Source organism: Macaca thibetana, chromosome 14, assembly GCF_024542745.1.
Source record: "Macaca thibetana thibetana isolate TM-01 chromosome 14, ASM2454274v1, whole genome shotgun sequence".
Classification (NCBI taxonomy): Eukaryota; Metazoa; Chordata; class Mammalia; order Primates; family Cercopithecidae; genus Macaca; species Macaca thibetana.
In genome coordinates, this window is record NC_065591.1 from 50,930,159 (window position 1) to 50,948,963 (window position 18,805).

The following is an 18,805-nucleotide window of genomic DNA, read 5'->3' on the forward strand; positions in this document are numbered from 1 at the left end:
TTGGGAGGCCAAGGAGGGAGGATCACTTTAAGGTCAGGCATTCATGACTGGCCTGGGCAACATAGTAGAACTGTGTCTCTACAAAAAATTTTAAAATTAGCCAGGTATGGTGGTGTGCACCTGTAGCCCTAGCTACTTGGGAGGCTGAGGCAATAGGATGGCTTGAGCCCAGGAGTTCAAGGTTACAGTGAGCTGTGATCATTCCACTATACTCTAGCCTGGGCTACACAGCTAGACTCTGTCTCTTAAAAAAAAAGTTGTTGTTGTTGTTGTTGTTTTTAAAGATGTATCTTGAGTCAAATCCCCAAAACACACAAAGAGGCGCTGAAAGTCATATAAACCTTTAATAAACCCTTGGGACTTTCAGTTTTAACAAAAAGGTCAACCAAACGCCCCTTCTTTTGGTCTACAAGTAGAGCTTTGATAACAGCCATTCTGAAGAGTCCAGACAATTGCTGTGAATAAAGGATGTATCACAAAGCCCCAGATATTTGCTTAGGAAATAATAATCAGAAGGACAGGTTTTGGAGTGATCTATCACTCATTCATTCAACAAATGTTTAGTGAGTGCCTACTATATGCCAGGCTTTGTTTCAGGTACTAGGAATATCTCAGTAAATTTTTTAAATGTTTTAAAAAAGTAAAAAAAAAGTTTGGATATTTATGTGATTCCCTGTTGCATACTTACAATGTGTGCTTCAACTTTTATTTACACTAGATTCAGTGGGTTTCTTTTATTTGTATCCAAAAGGCGCTTTCTATAAAAGTGACACAGTAATAAGAGGTTACCATCCCTAATTGCAGGAAGCTCCTACAAGTCAGTAAGAAAATGATTAACACAATAATATGAGGAAAGGAATGAAGTGGCAATCCACTAAAGTAATATAAACAGCCAATAAATACAACAAAAGATTTTTTTTTACTAATAATAAAAAACTATAAATAAAATTTAAAAAGAAACACATTTTCTCAACTTGATAAAAGTAAAAAGTACTTATAATATCCAGTGTTGGTGAGAATATAGAGAAAATTGACTCTCAGGCAGCGTAGAATATTAAATGGATACAACTTTTTTTGCAACTCAGCCATATTTATCATAACTGTAAATGTAAATTCCCTTTGACCCCACAATTATATGAATTCTTCATGAGGGAAGGTAATTATGCACACAATAGGTGTGTATGTACAAGAATATTCATTATAGTATTTTTATGACACCAATAACTTGGAAACAATCTAATTGCACACCAATAGTTAGGCAAATTATTGTATTTCCATAAAATAAAATACTATGCAACTATTGAAAATAATATAGACGATTACTTATGGACATATGATAGCTATAACTTTTTAAGTGTATTAATAAAAACAGTTCAGTATCATCTTATTTTTTTAAATTGTATATTACACATCTGTGTGAGGCATGTGGCTAGAGAGATATATATGGAAAGAACTGTCAAAATGTTTACGTAGTATATGACAATTTATAAATGAGCATTTATTTAATCATTTAGCACTATTTATAAACAATATGTGCCATGCATTGTGCTGGGTTCTGGAGAAACGAAAGAGAACAATCTATTAATTTAATCTGTTAATTTAGTCCACCAAATCAACAGTGTTTTTTAGAAATACGGCAATAACCAGTGTTGATGAATTAGAGGAGGCAACCTCATATACTACTGTTGAGAGTATATGTTGGTAAAACATTTCTGGAGAACAATTTAGTACTTTTTTTTTTTTTTTTTTTGAGACTGAGTCTCACTCTGTCGCCCAGGCTGGAGTGCAGTGGCATGATCTCGGCTCACCACAACCTCCGTCTCCCCGATTCAAGCGATTCTCCTGCCTCAGCCTCCTGAGTAGCTGGGACTACAGGCGCACGCCACCACGCTCGGCTAATTTTTGTATTTTTGGTAGAGACGGGGTTTAACCATGTTGGCCAGGATGGTCCGATCTCCTGACCTCGTGATCCACCCGCCTCTGCCCTCCAAAGTGTTGGGATTACAGGCGTGAGCCACCGCGCCCGGCTTTTTTTTTTTTTTTTTTTTTGAAACAGAATCTCTGTCGCCCAGGCAGGCTGGAGTGCAATGGCGCGACCACGGCTCACTACAACCTCGATCTCCCGGGCTTAAGAGATCCTCCCACTTCAGCTTCCCGAGTAACTGGGACCACAGGCGCATGCCAACATGCCCAGCCTTTTTTATTTTAGTATTATTATTATTATTGTAGCGACGAGGTCCCACTGTATTAAAATAATATAGTGATCTCGAACTCCTGGGCTTAAGCGATCCTCCGCCCTCGGCCTCCGATAGTGCTGGGATTACAGGCTACCGCACCCAGTCTCTTTTTTTACAAAGAATGTAAATAGCCGGTGGATGTTAGATTGGCAGCTGTTTGCAAAGATGTCAGACTATTTCATTACGGAAAGATGCTCTCAAAAGACAAAATAGGTAAATCGAAAGAACGTGTCCATTTTTTCTCAGTGGCCTAATCAGGTATCATGCTTGGTTTTGAGGACACAGAAAGACAGCGCCCTCATGGAGTTCAAAGTCTGGTGGAGGAAACCAATCATAATAATAATGAGGGGTTAACGACAACAGAGCCTTGAAAGATAGGGAATAAGGAAGAGCATTCCAAGGTATTTTGCCAAATGGCAAAAACCGCGGTTACTTTTGCACCAACCTTAATACAAATAAAAGCATGTACACAAACAAGATACTCGAGGAAGAATACGGCTGACACACAGAAACGGATCGTTATCTTGGGGCTTTCCTGCAGCCTCGTTTCTTTCAGTCACGTAACACCCCAAAATCTGTGGAAGGTGAATGAGAGCTAGTATCACCCGGAGTCACGGCTGTTGCCTCGTAAGACTTTAGATGCAGCCCGCCACCGGGAGAAACTGGAGGGAATCCGCAATACACAGGAACCAGGAAGGGCTACGTGACAGGGGGTGCCCCGCAGCTCTCAGCCGCCGGCACTCCCAGCCCTGGGTTTCCCGCCAATCTCAGTTACTAGATCTTCCCAGGCTCCGCCCGCGGCCGAGCGGTCGGAGAGTTTTAAGGAAGGGGAAGTGTTGCAAGCCTATCGATATCTCTGGAATAGACTGCGCTACCCTGCGCCGCCGCCATCAGACTCCCGCAGACTTCTCTGTAGATCGCTGAGCGATACTTTCGGCAGCACCTCCTTGATTCTCAGTTTTGCTGGAGGCCGCAACCAGGCCCGCGCCGCCAACATGGTACGTTGAATCCCGACCTCTGGAAGGTTTAGGGCAGAGCTCCGGTGACTGGGGGATGACGAGCCACCTCTCCTGTCATCCTTAGCGCCGCCCGGGGCCACGAGGTATGGGAGCCTCGGCAGACGGCCGGGCTCCGGCAGTGATTCAGCATCTCCGGCCTGGCCGGGCTAGGGGCTGTCGGTAGCCAGTGCGGCCTTTCCACCGCTTTCGCTTCCCGGGAAGCCTCCGACACTTCCTCCTCTGTCAGCTAGATGAGTTCGCCCCTCAGGTTCCTTCAGTGGAGTAGATTCTGAGCGGTCCAGAATAGCCCCTAGTGCTGTGTATGGGAGAGGAGAAGACAGAGACTTGGAGGCCTACCTGTACCACCAGTGCGGACTTGACCCCCAGGTTTGTGTTCCTGGACCGCGTCCGTTTTCCTGGTGGGTCCGTCTGATTTCTCTCTCCCCTAGACTTCGGTTAGAAGAGGCCCTTTTCAATAATTTTGTCCAGTCACCTATTTACAGATGAGTAAGCCGAGGCTGAGAGGGGAAGTGATGGAATCTGGGTTACAACATAGGGTTCTGGGTTTCCAGTGCTGTGCTCGCACTCAATCTCACTCCCGTGATTAGTCTCCCCAGCACTGCTAGACTTGTTATAATAGTCATAATAGCCGTAATGGTTCTATCGCTGCAGCTGTTTGTGTCCACCTCTAACTTTCTGAGGACATTTTTGTTCAATATGAATATACAGACAGAGCATTTGTACAAGCATAACTACAGTGAACGTTCAAAAGTCATACATGTCCCTAATCATAAAAGCAGAAAGGGACGTTTAGATAAAGAACTGTGGGAGTATGTGTTAGGGGGATTTGGGAAGAAAAGCTAATCATAAAAACAGAAAGGGACGTTTAGATAAAGAACTGTGGGAGTATGTGTTAGGGGGATTTGGGAAGAAAAGGAGAAGACTTCCAGAAATCGACATTTAAGCTAACTTAAAGAAGAGAAAGGCTTTTAACCATTTATTAGGTCCCAATAAAAGGGAGCAGCATAAGCAAAAATAGGCAAGAAAGTTGATTGTGAACTTTAGTAATTGAGCCTAAAGGGATTGCTATGGAGGGTTTTAGAATAAGAGGTTGGAAAAATAGGACCCATTTAGATCTGCTTCTCCCTCTCCCACCAGTTTATGGTAAATGTAGAATTGGCTTACGTCTGAGTACAGTAGTAATCTTCCAGTAAGATTGCATGAACAGAGTGCCTTAACATTGAATGGAAACACAAGCATATTTCTTAATGAATGTTAGAGTTGGGATTTGAAATGTTCTTCTATTAACAGGTCTTTTTTTCTTTTACTTTTAGTTTCGAAATCAGTACGACAATGATGTCACTGTTTGGAGCCCGCAGGTAAAATAATGTTTTTTAAACTATTTCTGTGAAATGGCTTTTTGTGGCTGCAATATATTTAGAAGCTTGTGAGAGCATAGGCTTGGGGAAAATGGAATATAATATTTTAGTCGTTCTTGGAAGTTGCATTTATAATTAAAATAGGTCTCCTAATGGACCTAGAGGACATTATGTTAAGTGAAATAAGCCAGAAACAGAAAGAAAAATATTTCATGCTCTCACTTATATGTGGAATGTTTTGTTTAAAAGAGCAAATATATAGAGAGAGAGAATAAAACAGTGGTTACCAGGGTAGGGAATAGCAGTGGGGAGGAAAAAAGAGGAGATACAAAGTATCAAATATGTAGGTTGAGCAAGTGGAAGGATCTAAGGTACAACATGAAGACTACAGCTAATAATGCAGGTAGTGTTTTGTATTCAGGATTTTTGCTAAGTGAATAGTTGATAGCTCTTGCCACAGCAGAGGAAAATGGGTAAGTATGTGAGACAATGGATGTGTTCATTCTGCGATAGTGACCCTACTATATATGTGTATCTTACAACATCATGTTGCATACCTTAAGTATATACAACAAAATTTATTTTAAAATAAGCTTTTGGCTAGGCGCAGTGGCTTATGCCTGTAATCCCAGCACTTTGGGAGGCCGAGGAAGGTAGATTGCTTGAGTCTTGGAGTTCAAGACCACCCTGAACAACATGAAACCTGGTCTCTACAAGAAATACAAAAATAAGCTGGGCGTGGTGGTGCCTGCCTATAGTCCCAGCTACTGGGGACGGTGATTTGAGAGGATTGCCTGAGCCCAGGAGGCAGAGGTTGTACTGAGCTGAAGATTGTGCCACTGCACTCCAGCCTGGGTGACAGAGTGAGAACCTGTCTCAAAAAAAAAGTTTCTTGATTTAAAAAAAAATCAGTTGAGATTTAACTATGCCCACCTGACATTTGAAAACTCTAATTTTTAAGTTATAAAAGGCCTTCTAAGATGTGGTTTTGTTTTTTTTTTCTTTAGGGCAGGATTCATCAAATTGAATATGCAATGGAAGCTGTTAAACAAGGTTCAGCCACAGTTGGTCTGAAATCAAAAACTCATGCAGTGTTGGTTGCATTGAAAGTAAGTAAAGTAATAAATATGTCTTCCTCTGTAAAAAACTATTAATGTAAATTTCACCATAGACAGTAAGGTTGTAAACTTATTTTTACATTTTTTTTTTTAACATCTTATAATGTCTCCATTTAGAGGGCACAATCAGAGCTTGCAGCTCATCAGAAAAAAATTCTCCATGTTGACAACCATATTGGTATCTCAATTGCGGGGCTTACTGCTGATGCTAGACTGTTATGGTAAGTATAATCATGAAAAATAAACATCCTTTTTGATTCATAATTGATTAGTTTTCTCAAAAAGATCCAGATAAGATATTTTAGGAAGTTGTCTGCCAGAATGCTTGTAAATTAAGATTAGGAATACCTTGGTGGGTTTGAGTTTGTTATTAAATTTTCCATTTTTTGATCCCCATAGGAATAACTCATAAAATTAAACATCAGCACTTTTTAGAAGTCCCTGAGTAATGTGATATTTGTTAATACAATGTATATTGTTTGAGACCCTGTTATGTCTAAGAAGAGGTTGATACTTTTGTCTGGTTTCTAAGGAGAAGCTGAACCATACATGTTTTCTTTGTGCTTGTTTTCTTCAATACATCAGTATTTATTAGACATTTATTTTTTGCAATGCTCAATACTGGATACTGCAGGGTATACATAAGTGACTCAGACATGGATCTTGTCTTAAAGGAACTTGAAGGCAAGTTTATCTATAAACTCAAATCTAGTTTATCTATAATATAACAGAAAAATTTCTGTGAGAGTCTAGAAGAGACAGATTATTTATGGTTGAAAGGCAATATGTAAATGAAGAGATAGGGCTTTGAAATTGCACAGATTGAGTTCTCACCTTCACCACTTAGTATCTGAGATTGGGCTAAATACCTAAACACTGAATTTTTTCCAGTGTTTTCTGTATCAAGGCTACTTTTAAATATTATTATTATTATTATTATTTTTGAGATGGAGTCTCACACCCACCCAGGCTGGAGTGCACTGGCACGATCTCAGCTCCCTGCAACTTCCACCTCCCAGGTTCAAGCAATTCTCCTGCCTCAGCCTCCCGAGTAGTTGGGATTACAGGCACCCGCCACCACGCCTGGCTAATTTTTGTATTTTTAGTAGAGACGGGGTTTCGCCATATTGGCCAGGCTAGTCTTGAACTCCTGACCTCAGGTGATCCACCCACCTCAGCCTCCCAAAGTGCTGGGATTATAGGTGTGAGCCACCATGCCCAGCCTATTTTTAAATATTTTAAATTGCCTACCGTAAAGCACTAACACAGAGCCTTTCAGGTATTATGTGAGTATGTGTATTGTGGATGGCAGGCAGTTAGCTAAAACTAATCTCTTAAATTTGTGATTTGATTAGGAAAGAAAGAATATAAATTATAAGGGTGGGCCTGGCACAGTGGCTCCTACCTATAATCCCAGCTCTTTGAGAAGCTTAAGGCCAAGAATTTGAGACCAGGGCAACATAGTGAATCCCCATCTCTACAAAAAATTTTAAAACTTAGCTGAGTGTGGTGGCACACACGTGTTGTCCTAGCTACTCAAAAGGCTGAGGTGGGAGGATTGCTTGAGTCCAGGATTTCAAGGTTGCAGTGAGCTATGATAGTGCTACTGTACTCTAGCCTAGGTGACAGAGTGAGATTCTATTTTTTTTTTTTTTTTTTTTTGAAACAGAGTCTCATGCTGTCACCCAGGCTAGAGTGCAGTGGTATGATCTCGGCTCCGCCTCCAGAGTTCAAGCGATTCTTCTGCCTCAACCTCCCAAGTAGCTGGGACTACAGGCATGTGCCACCACACCCGGCTAATTTTTGCATTTTTAGTAGAGACGGGGTTTTGCCATATTGGCCAGGCTGGTCTAGAACTCCTGACCTTGTGATCCGCCTGCCTCGTCCTCCCAAAGTGCTGGGATTACAGGTGTGAGCCACAGCACCAGGCCGAGTGAGACCCTATTCTTAAAACAACAGCAGCAGCAAAAGCAGTGTAAATAGTAGTGCTATTGTTTAAGAATTTCAGGCTGAGCGTGGTGTCTCATGCCTGTAATCCCAGCACTATGGGAGGCTGAAGCAGGTGGATCACCTGAGGTCCGGAGTTTGAGACCAGCCTGGCCAACATCATGAAACCCTGTCTCTACTAAAAATAAAAAAAATTAGCTGAGCATGGTGGCAGGCGCCTGTAATTCCAGCTACTCGGGAGGCTGAGGCAAGAGAATCGCTTGAACCCAGGAGGCAGAGGTTGCATTGAACTGAGATCATGCCATTGTACTCCAGCCTGGGCGACAAGAGTGAAACTCAGTATAAAAAAAAAAAAAAAGAAGGAAAGAATTTCAAGTTATTCAGCCAGTCCCTTACTCTAAGTCAGCAATATAATGACAGCCTTAAGGGTTTCCACCTACTCTTCAAAATGGAAAATGTATTATCAAACATTTTATTTAATTCAATCTATAAAATATTGCCATGCCAACACATAATCAATATAAAAACTTTATTAATGAGTTATTGCACGTTTTTAGGTACTAAGTCTTTGAAATTTGGTATGTTATTTTGTACTTCTGAATTCAGTCTAGCTTCTTTTCAAGGGCTCCATAGCCACATGTGATTATTGCATGCGATATTGGGCAGTTTACTTTTAGACAGCATTGGGAAATGGACTTGCATACAAGTACTGAACAAATAGCTTGGTTCCTGTAGTCAACCATGTGATGATCAGATGTGACATACACATATACTGGACAAAGCAACATTGAAAGAAAGGAGCATATCCATTTCTTGTTGATCTTATTTATAGGCATGAATTCTCTTCTCCCCAGTGTTAACCTTGCTTGAATTTCATCAGATTTAACAGTGAGACTCAGCGGCTAGTGTCCACTATCTCCTCTAGAGTGCTTCTTATGAATAGAAGTAACAGTGGCAGGAATACGTAAAGATGCCCTCTGCTGTGGTTTCCATTTCTTATAGTTGCTCTTTCGGGGAAATGTTAGTCTGCTTTCAAGAAAAAAGGACAGAATAGATAATCTTTTTGCTGGTTCAAGATCTAGAATTAAGATTGCTGACAGTGGGAAGGATAAGAGAAGAGAGGTTGCTCTTTTTCTCTTGTTCAGCCTTCTCTGTTCTATAAGTGCTGTGAGACAAAGATTCTCTAGAGCTAAAAAATATTTCAGTATTTTTTAAAAACCTTATGTGGCTCCAGAGTTTGGCACAAAAACGCACCCTTGCAGGCATGTCTTTCTTACCTTCTGTCTGTCTTATATGGATGTGATCCATGTAAACACTTGGAATAATGCGAAGTGAAATCAAACAATTTAGATTGGAATAGTTGTCTATAATTTGCAATTACTAAACTTTGTTTCTTTTTTAGTAATTTTATGCGTCAGGAGTGTTTGGATTCCAGATTTGTATTTGATAGACCACTGCCTGTGTCTCGTCTTGTATCTCTAATTGGAAGCAGTATCCTTTTTATGTTAGCATTTATGGATATGAACTTTGAAGGGTTTTGATACTTCTGTTAATTATTAGGAATATGATAATAACATGACATAGGTAAGATTGTGAAAACTTTAAAACAACAAATTGGGTTGCTCTTTCATTAGCCTTTATAAGCAATTGATATTTGCTAGACATAGATAAGCCCAACTTCAGGAAAATTAAGCATCTTTTTAGAGGGGATTTAAAGTTTCCTAATGGTTCTAGATGTCCCAAGAAATCCTAGATCCCTTGTATCCAAAACAAATCAGGTTTTACATGGGAAGAAATCATTTTGTTGGCACTCTTTCTTAGATTTGGTAGAAAGGCAAACATTTTATATTAGGCCAAAGAAATAGTGTCCTTTTGCGTTATTTCTCTGGTGGATTATATAACAATTAAGGAATAAGCCAGATACCTTTGTTAATAATGTATAATTTGAAAATAAAGATAGTACTTCATTCCTTGTTAAAACAAGCTCTTTAACCAGTCTAAGAGACCCAGATACCAACACAACGATATGGCCGGAGACCATATGGTGTTGGGCTGCTTATTGCCGGTTATGATGTAAGTTCATTGAATATTGTTATATGTTAATGATTTTTTTTATTAACTAGAAATTTTTATAAATTTTAGTTCAACCAACGTAAATAATTATGTGGTGTATTTATTTCTATTTGTAGGATATGGGCCCTCACATTTTCCAAACCTGTCCATCTGCTAACTATTTTGACTGCAGAGCCATGTCCATTGGAGCCCGATCCCAGTCAGCTCGTACTTACTTGGAGAGACATATGTCTGAATTTATGGAGTGTAAGTGATAGCCTTGCTTTTTTTTTTTTTTTTTTTTTGGCCTCTTCCAGTCTATATAGTAAATAAATATAGTATCCTAACTACATAAAACTATCAGTCTTACAGAAAGAATTTTTTTTTTAAATTAAGCCCCAGAAGAGTTTGTTTCTGTCACATATACTAACTTCAACTTCTGGTTACCGCCAGAAGTTAAAATTGATACCGTAGTTTCAATCATGACTAGAACTTTTTCAAAATATAAATGTGTTCCCAACCTTGAAAATTCTTGATTCAGTTGGTCAGAAGTGTGCCTTGTGGAGTGGAGAGTGGAGAACCACTATACTACCTGCCAGTTGTAAGCTCTGTTCACTTTTAGTTTTCTGTGAGTCTTATTTTAAGCCACACAGACATTTCTGCATTAGTAGTCCATAAACAAGAAATAAAAAGGCAGTGTAGCTGAGGGAAAAGAAGGTAAAAGAGGTAAGATATTATGACAGGGCAGGTTTTCAAGTGCTTTGCTTTGCTTTGCATTGGAAGGAGGGTATTGGGTTTTACATTTCTTTGTCATCTTATCTGTTTTCTGGTGACATAGCATTCTTTGGAGGAAATATTTGGAGTTTAGTGAATGCAGAGAAAAATAGTTTAATTGACATTACTCAAAGCAAACTGTTGTAGGATGACAATAGGTTTAACTTTGGGAAAAGAGGATTCCTTGGACAAATAAGCTTGGTAAATGCTTGCTTAAAGTTTAACATTTTAAATTATGGTAAATGGATTGGGGTCCCCAAGGTTACCCCTAAATTGGGAGATTTGCTAGGACTTAAAGCACTCAGCATATGGTTGTACACCCAGGTTAAGACTTATAACAATAAAATAACAATACATAGGTGGATCATTAAGGAAAAATACAGTCCAGAGGAATCTATGTGCAGGCTTTCTTATGCTCTTTCCTTCCCAGAAGGAGTCACAGAGTACACTTGCAGCAATATGTATGTGATGTTTCTGCCCAGGGAAGCTCATTGGAAACTCAGTGTCCAGTTTGATTCAGAACTGCTCATATCGGCACCCTCTGCCTAGCACATTTCAACCTGCATAGGAGATTCCTAAAGATTGCAATAAATCCATAGATAATTCTGGGGAGTACTGTTACTTAAATGATACAAGGCATCTGATCCATGAACATGGAATATCTTCATTTATTTAGGTATTTAATTCTTTTTTTCTTTTTTTTCTTGAGATGGGGTTTCGCTCTTCTTGTTGCCCAGACTGGAGTGCAATGGCACAATCTTGGCTCATTGCAACCTCTGCCTCCCGGGTTCAAGCAATTCTCTTGCCTCAGCCTTCTGAGTAGCTGGGATTACAGACTCGCCACCACGCCCAGCTAATTTCATATTTTTAGTAGAGTCAGAGTTTCTCCATGTTGTTGGTCAGGCTGGTCTTAAACTCCCAACCTCAGGTGATCCACCTGCCTCGGCCTCCCTAAGTGCTGGGATTACAGGCATGAGCCACTGCACCCGGCCAGGTATTTAATTCTTTCACTGATGTTTTGTAGTTTTCCATGTACAAATCATATTTGTGTTATAAGTATTTTATTATTTTTGGTGCTGTTGTGAACAGAATTGTGTTCTTAATTTCATTGCATATTATTCATTGCAACTACGTAGAAATACAGTTGATTTTTGTATATCAATCTTATATCTTGCAATCTTGCTGAACTCGTTTATTAGTTCTAGTCATTTTTTTATAGATTCCTGAGATCGTGTCATCTGGGAATAGAGATAGTTTTACTTTCTCCTTTCTAATTGCCCTGGCTGGAACCTCTGGTACAATGATGAATAGAAGTTGCATGAACAAACATTCTTTTCTTTGTTCCTTAACTTAAGGGAAAAGCTTTTAGTCATTCACTATTAAGAATGATGTTACCTGGCCGGGCGTGGTGCCTCACGCCTGTAATCCCAGCACTTTGGGAGGCCAAGGCAGGTGGATCACGAGGTCAGGAGATCGAGACCATCCTGGCTAACACGGCGAAACCCCGTCTCCACTAAAAATACAAAAAATTAGCCGGGCGTGGTGGTGGGCACTTGTAGTCCCAGCTACTCGGGAGGCTGAGGCAGGAGAATGGCATGAACCCGGGAGGCAGAGCTTGCAGTGAGCCGAGACTGCCCCACTGCACTCCAGCCTAGGCGACAGAGCGAGACTACGTCTCAAAAACAAAAATGATGTTACCTGTCAGCTTTTTGTAGATGCCCTCTATAAGAGGTTGCTTTCAATTACTAGTTTTGTGTTTTTATTATGCAAGGATTTTAGGTTTTATCACATGCTTTTTATGCATCTCTTGAGGTGATTATGCAGGTTTCCCCCTTCCTTCTGTTAACGTGTGTTACACTGACTTTCAGTTGTTAAACTAACTTATCATTCTTGGGATAAATCTCGCTTGTCTATGGTATATAATTTTTTAATATGTTGCCAGGTTCCATTTGTAGTTTTTGTTGAGGGTTTTATTTTTTTATTATTGTTATTATTTTTTGCATCTATATTGGGTCTGTAGTTTTCTTTTCTTGTGAGGTCTTTATTCTTGGTATCAGTAATACTGGCCACATAGAATAAGTTGGAGATTCCTTTTTACAATGAGCAAATATAGGGACTAGGATTCTACAGAACACATTCTACAAAACTTGGAGTTGTATAATTTGTTGTCGGGATTTTGATTTGACCTAGCAAAAGAGAAGATCAAAATTGTAACAGAAATAATGAGTCCTCTCATTAAATAATGATCAGCAATGTCACAGAATGCTATTAAAAGATTGTATGACTAGCATTAAACTTGGCTGTTTTTACTGTGATAAATTTAGTGTGTAACTAAAAACCACAATTTCAGACTGTAGATTTGATCAATAACAGAAGCCTAACAATGAAATTAAGAAATAATTGTTGATTTATTACATATAGGCAATTTAAATGAACTAGTTAAACATGGTCTGCGTGCCTTAAGAGAGACACTTCCTGCAGAACAGGACCTAACTACAAAGGTAAGTATTGTCTTTTCCAATTGTAGATATTAATGTTACAGTTTAAACCTTTATTGCATAAATGTAATGGAGTATATATACAATATTCTTTAATTTGGGATATGATTGTCTTGCAGATTCTTTCCCTTTAAGCTATTTGCTAAGTAATCCAATTTTATTTTTTAAGCATTTCTTTTTGGTACAAAGCAGTAAAACCAGTAAATCTCATGCAAAATGTCCTTCGTTATTTTCAGCAGATTGGCCTATCTTGGTATTATTTAGTTAACAAAAATATATATATATTGAGCACCTACCATGTGCAGGCACTTTCTAGGCATTCAAAATATAGTAAACACAACAAATACCTTTTCCTTCATGGAACATACATCCTAGTAGGGAAAGACAGTATACACATAAGTATATTATATAGTATATTAGAAGAAGATAAATGCTATGTAAAAAATAAAAAAGGGTAAAAGGAGAAAGAATGACTTAATTGGATGTAGGTAGGTGGTCAAGGATATTTTCACCAAGAAAATTAAATTTGAGGAAAAGATATAAAGGAGGTAAGTGAGTGTGAGCTATGCAGATGTCTAGAGCAAAATTATTCTAGGAAATACAAATGCAAAGGCCCTAGTATTCAAGGCAAGGAGGCCAGTAGTGTTGGGATCTATCATCAAGAGGAAAAGGAAAGAAATCAGAGAGGTAATGGAGGTCCCATAAGGCATTGTGGGTACTCTGCATTTTACTCTGAGTGGGCTATTAAGAGTTTGAGCAGAGGAATACCATGATTTGGTTTAGGTTTTAAAACAGTCACTCTGGTTGGCATTTTAACAACAGATTGTGGGCTGGGCGTGGTGGCTCATGCCTGTAATCCAAGCACTTTGGGAGGCTGAGGTGGGTGGATCACTTGAGGTCAGGAGTTTGAGACCAGCCTGGCCAACATGGTGAAACCCCGTCTCTATTAAAAATACAAAAAATTAACCAGGCGTGGTGGTGCATGCAGTCCAACCTGGGTGACGAAGCAAGACTCCATCTCAAAAAAAAAAAAAAAGATTGTAGGGGTAGATAGATAGTGGGGCTATGAGTAGAAATAGTTTTAAGGCTATTCAGGTAATTCATGTGAGAGATGATAGCGATTGGAACAGAGTGACAGAGTTTAAGATGAAGAGTAGTGGTTCAATTTTGTATATCTTTTGAAATTACAGCCAAAAAGTTTGCTAATAGATTTGTGGTAGGGTGTGAGCGGGGAATGTCTCTGAGGTTTTGGGCCTGATTAATTGGAAGGAAAGATTTATGATTTACTGAGGTGAAGAAGACAGTGGGAGGAACAGGTTTTAAAGTAGGCGTTGGGGAGGAAGGTCAGGCAGTCAGTTGTGGACATGTAAAATTTGAAATGCCTTTTTGTCCAATTGATGGTACAGAGTAAGCAGTTATAAGCAACCAATGGAGTTCCACAGAGAGTGGTCCAACCTACATTTCAAATTTTTGAAGTCTTTATATAGAAATGGCATTTAGAGTCTGGACTGGAAGAGATTCCTAAAGGAATTGAATAGTTAGACAAGCATTATGAGGACTGGACCAAGAACACTCTAACCTTTAGCGACAGGGAGATGAGTAGGTATTAGCAAAAAAGACTGAGAAAGGTGGTCAAAGAAGTAGGAGGAAAACTTGGAAAATAAGGCATTGGAGGCAAATGAATAAACTTTCAAGGAGGAAGGGCAATGAAGTTGTCACTAAGGACTTGACAAGACAACCTTAATGGAATGATAAGGCAAAAACGTGATAGTGGAATCAGGAGAGAATGGGAGATGAGGAATTGGAGATAGCTCTTTGGAGGATATTTTCTGTTGACGGTCCACAGAAATGGAGTGGTGACTGGAAGAGGAGAGATAAATTGTTTTTTGTTTTGTTTTGTTTTGTTTAAGATGGAAGAAATTACATCACATTTGCTGCATGATTGTGAGAGTAATCCAAGTAAATTTAGGGAAGCATTTATGAGGAAAAATAATGAGAAAATTGTTAGAGCAATGTCCTTTAATAGTACATAGATGGAAGGGTTGGCCTTAGAGAGGAAATTTTAATGGGAAAGGAGAGAATCTAGGGACATAGGTATAGGAAAGAGTGGATACAGTGGGAACTTGTGAAAGTTCTCTTCCAATTGCTTCTGTTTTTGCAGTAATAAAGGAACAAGGTTTTCAGCTGCAAAGAGCTTGGAGAATGTTAGAAGTGTCTTAAAGAAGGGGAGCATGAATGATGTAGGAACGGGTATAGTGGGATCCAGGAACCACTAAGGCCTACTTGAAGTTAATGATCATTAATAAAGTGAGATTAGTCACTTTTATCAAGCCATTTTGTTATAGTGATTGGATAATTATTGTTTAATATCAATGTGAAGACTTTATAACCTGCATAATCTTTTTTAAAAAATGTTTGTAGATAATATAGATCTTTGGAGTTACTCATGATAATCAAAAGTGAGTATTAATATTAAATCTGCAAATGACAAGGGTCTGCTAGTTTCCTTCTTTTTTCCCCTACCCATAAATGGTTTTTAAGGTTTTATTCAGGTGCTATATAAATCCTTATTCTGCTTTTTTCACCCAATATTTTATTATATGTATTTTTTCATCCAAATTATCTTATTTTACTTTTACCATTTCTTACCCTTCAGAATGTTTCCATTGGAATTGTTGGTAAAGACTTGGAGTTTACAATCTATGATGATGATGATGTGTCTCCATTCCTCGAAGGTCTTGAAGAAAGGCCACAGAGAAAGGCACAGGTATAATCATATCACAAGAGGCTTTAGTTCTATTGTAAGCTGCTGTTCTTACCACAACTGTATCTGTAAATTTTCCATTTTGTCTTAAATATTGAAATGGGCCCATAATTCAAATGGCAACAGGAAAATTAAGAACTGAATAAAGTTAAATATTGAAAGGGCAGTGATCTCCATAAACACAAAAAGGGGGCCAGGTGTGGTGGCTCATGCCTGTAATCCCAGCACTTCGGGAGGCTGAGGCGGGTGAACCACGAGGTCAAGAGATGGAGACCATCCTGGCCAACATGGTGAAAGGCCGTCTCTATTAAAAATACAAAAATTAACTGGGCGTGGTGGCACGCACCTGTAGTCCCAGCTACTCAGGAGGTGAGGCAGGAGAATCGCTTGAACCTGGGAGGCGGAGGTTGCAGTGAGCCGAGATCCCGCCACTGCACTCCAGCCTGGGCGACAGAGTGAGACTCTCTCTCAAAAAAAAAAGGGGGAGGAGAAGTGTTGATTATTTGGTTATCTATTGCTAGGTAATAAGCTACCCCAAAACTTAGGGGCTTAGAACAACAAACACTACTTCTCACAATTTTGCAGCTGACTGGGGCTCAGCTACATGGTTCTTTGCTGGTCTCGTCTGGGATCTCTCAAACATTGCAGTCATTTGTGGGGTGCAACTGGAACACCCAAGAAAACTTTAGTCACCTGTCTTCTTTACTAACACCTTTTAAGTGTCTTAGAGGAGCATCTATAAGGCAAAGACCTCTGCTAGGATGACTGAGCCTCTATCCATGTAGTTTCAGGGCCACTTCTTCAGCAGGGTCTCTCTAGCATGTTGGCAACTCAGGGCTTGCAAAAGTCAGAAGTGAAAGCCGCCAGGCATTCTTAAGGCTGAGATGCAGGACTGGCACATCACTTACACCCATTCGGTTGGTTAAAGTGAGTCACTGGCCCGGCCCAGATTCTCTGTGAGCGGAAACTGGAAGAAATGCTCATTGGGGGCCAGCTTTGGACACTAAGATGGCTCTTCATGAAGAGAAAAGCATCAAGAAGTGAATCTCAGGTTAAATACGGGTCTTTTTGCTGGACGTTTAGAATACACATTTGCTATTTATAGATGCTTATTTGATAGCTGTGTAATTGAAAGTAAAAATGAATCTAGTATGGAAATTTCTACAGCATGAGTATTTTGAACTTGAAAAGGATATTGTTGGTACTATTTGGGGGAGCAAGATTTGCAATATTTAAACTGTTTTTGGTAAAAACTAGCACTGTTGGGAAGAATGCTGTGGAATACCGCACAACTAGTTTGGTAAAGGGGAAAAGAATGTCTAAAAAGTGCTGATTGTATTTTAAGCCTAATAGTGATAATACAAGGGAGGCTTTTACTCCTGAGCAATACAAAGTATGTTAAAATGGTAGAATTGTTCAATGATATTTAGGTTTTCAGAAATGTGAAATTATATGTACAGTTATCCTCAAACAGTGTGGGGTTTAGTAGTGCCAAACCCCAGCACAGTTGAAAAATCACATATAACTTTTGACTCCTAAAAATCTTCTGATAGCCTGCTGTTGACTGGAAGCCTTACCGATTACATAAACTGGCATTTAACACATAAATAGACTAGTTTCTTTTTTTTTTGTTTTTTGAGGCAAGGTCTTGCCCTCTTGTCCAGGCTGGAGTGCAGTGGTGCTATCAGACCTCACTGCAAGGTTGGACTCCTGGGCTCAAGCGATTCTCCCACTTCCCCCTACCCTACCAAGTAGCTGAAACTACAGGTGTGTGCCACCGTGCCCAGCAATTTTTTTTTCTTTTTAGTAGAGACAGGATCTCACTGTGTTGCCCAGGCCAGTTTCAAACTCATGGGCTCAAGCAATCCTTCTGCCTCAGCCTCCCAGTGTGTTGGGATTACAGGTGTGAACCGCTGCACCCAACCAAATAGACTAGTTTCTACAAATATTTTATGCATTCATGGCATACCTTTTTCTTATTCTTTTTTATTATATTTCTGGGCTACATAGTTGGTCTGCTAGTTTATATTTATTGGAAAAAAACAAACAAACAAAAGCTTCACCCTAAACAATGTTAGAGTAAAAGCAAACAAAAAGAAAAAGAAAAAAATCTGCATATAAATGGACCCTCACTGTTTAAACCTTTGTTGTTCAAGGGCCAACTGTATTTTTTTTTTAAATAAAAAATCTTTATTCACCTCAAATCATGAGCAAAAAAAAGTACTGCTCAGAAATGTTAACAGAACAGTGAACTAAAATTGTGTATTCAGAATATCTCTTTACCCCTTTTTCTCAATTTTTTATAATGTAATATTTGTGATTAGATGTGTATACTGATCAAGTGTTCATTTTACATATTTTCTTTTTTTCTTTCCCTGTTAAGCCTGCTCAACCTGCTGATGAACCTGCAGAAAAGGCTGATGAACCAATGGAACATTAAGTGATAAGCCAGTCTATATATGTATTATCAAATATGTAAGAATATAGGCACCACATACTGATGACAATAATCTATACTTTGAACCAAAAGTTGCAGAGTGGTGGAATGCTATGTTTTAGGAATCAGTCCAGATGTGAGTTTTTTCCAAGCAACCTCACTGAAACCTATATAATGGAATACATTTTTCTTTGAGAGGGTCTGTATAATCATTTTCTAGAAAGTATGGGTATCTATACTAATGTTTTTATATGAAGAATATAGGTGTCTTTGTGGTTTTAAAGACAACTGTGAAATAAAATTGTTTCAATGCCTGGTATATTGGCTTTTTATTTTTTTAAGTAGCTTCAACTGTATATAGTAGTTGGGATTACAACTGGTCATTTGCCGAATTAAATTGCCTTATTTTTAGTGATGGAGAAAAATAATACCTCTTATCTATCATAGCCGTATAACAATTCTCCAGTGTATGGACTGGCTGCATGAGAATCCATGGAGATTTGGTTTAGAATACAAATTTCAGGCCGGGCGCGGTGGCTCACGCCTGTAATCCCAGCACTTTGGGAGGCTGAGACAGGCGGATCACGAGGTCAGGAGATCG

General features: G+C 39.2%; 1 protein-coding gene across 1 annotated transcript; it reads left to right on the top strand.

Annotated features, from left to right (window-relative positions):
• The first annotated feature begins 3,145 nt into the window (after positions 1-3,145).
• On the top strand, positions 3,146-18,523 carry PSMA1 (proteasome 20S subunit alpha 1). Its single transcript, XM_050759421.1, has 10 exons — positions 3,146-3,235; positions 4,570-4,614; positions 5,622-5,723; positions 5,850-5,953; positions 9,082-9,170; positions 9,682-9,752; positions 9,869-9,998; positions 12,927-13,006; positions 15,660-15,770; positions 18,151-18,523. The coding sequence occupies exons 1-10, from the start codon at positions 3,233-3,235 to the stop codon at positions 18,205-18,207; spliced, it is 792 nt and encodes a 263-aa protein (XP_050615378.1). The 5' UTR covers positions 3,146-3,232; the 3' UTR covers positions 18,208-18,523.
• The last annotated feature ends 282 nt before the right edge of the window (positions 18,524-18,805 follow it).

Coding starts and splice junctions, on each gene's coding strand:
- PSMA1 (XM_050759421.1), top strand. Junction 9,171..9,681: donor TGTATCTCTAATTGGAAGCA/GTATCCTTTTTA, acceptor AACCAGTCTAAG/AGACCCAGATACCAACACAA. Junction 9,999..12,926: donor TATGTCTGAATTTATGGAGT/GTAAGTGATAGC, acceptor TATTACATATAG/GCAATTTAAATGAACTAGTT.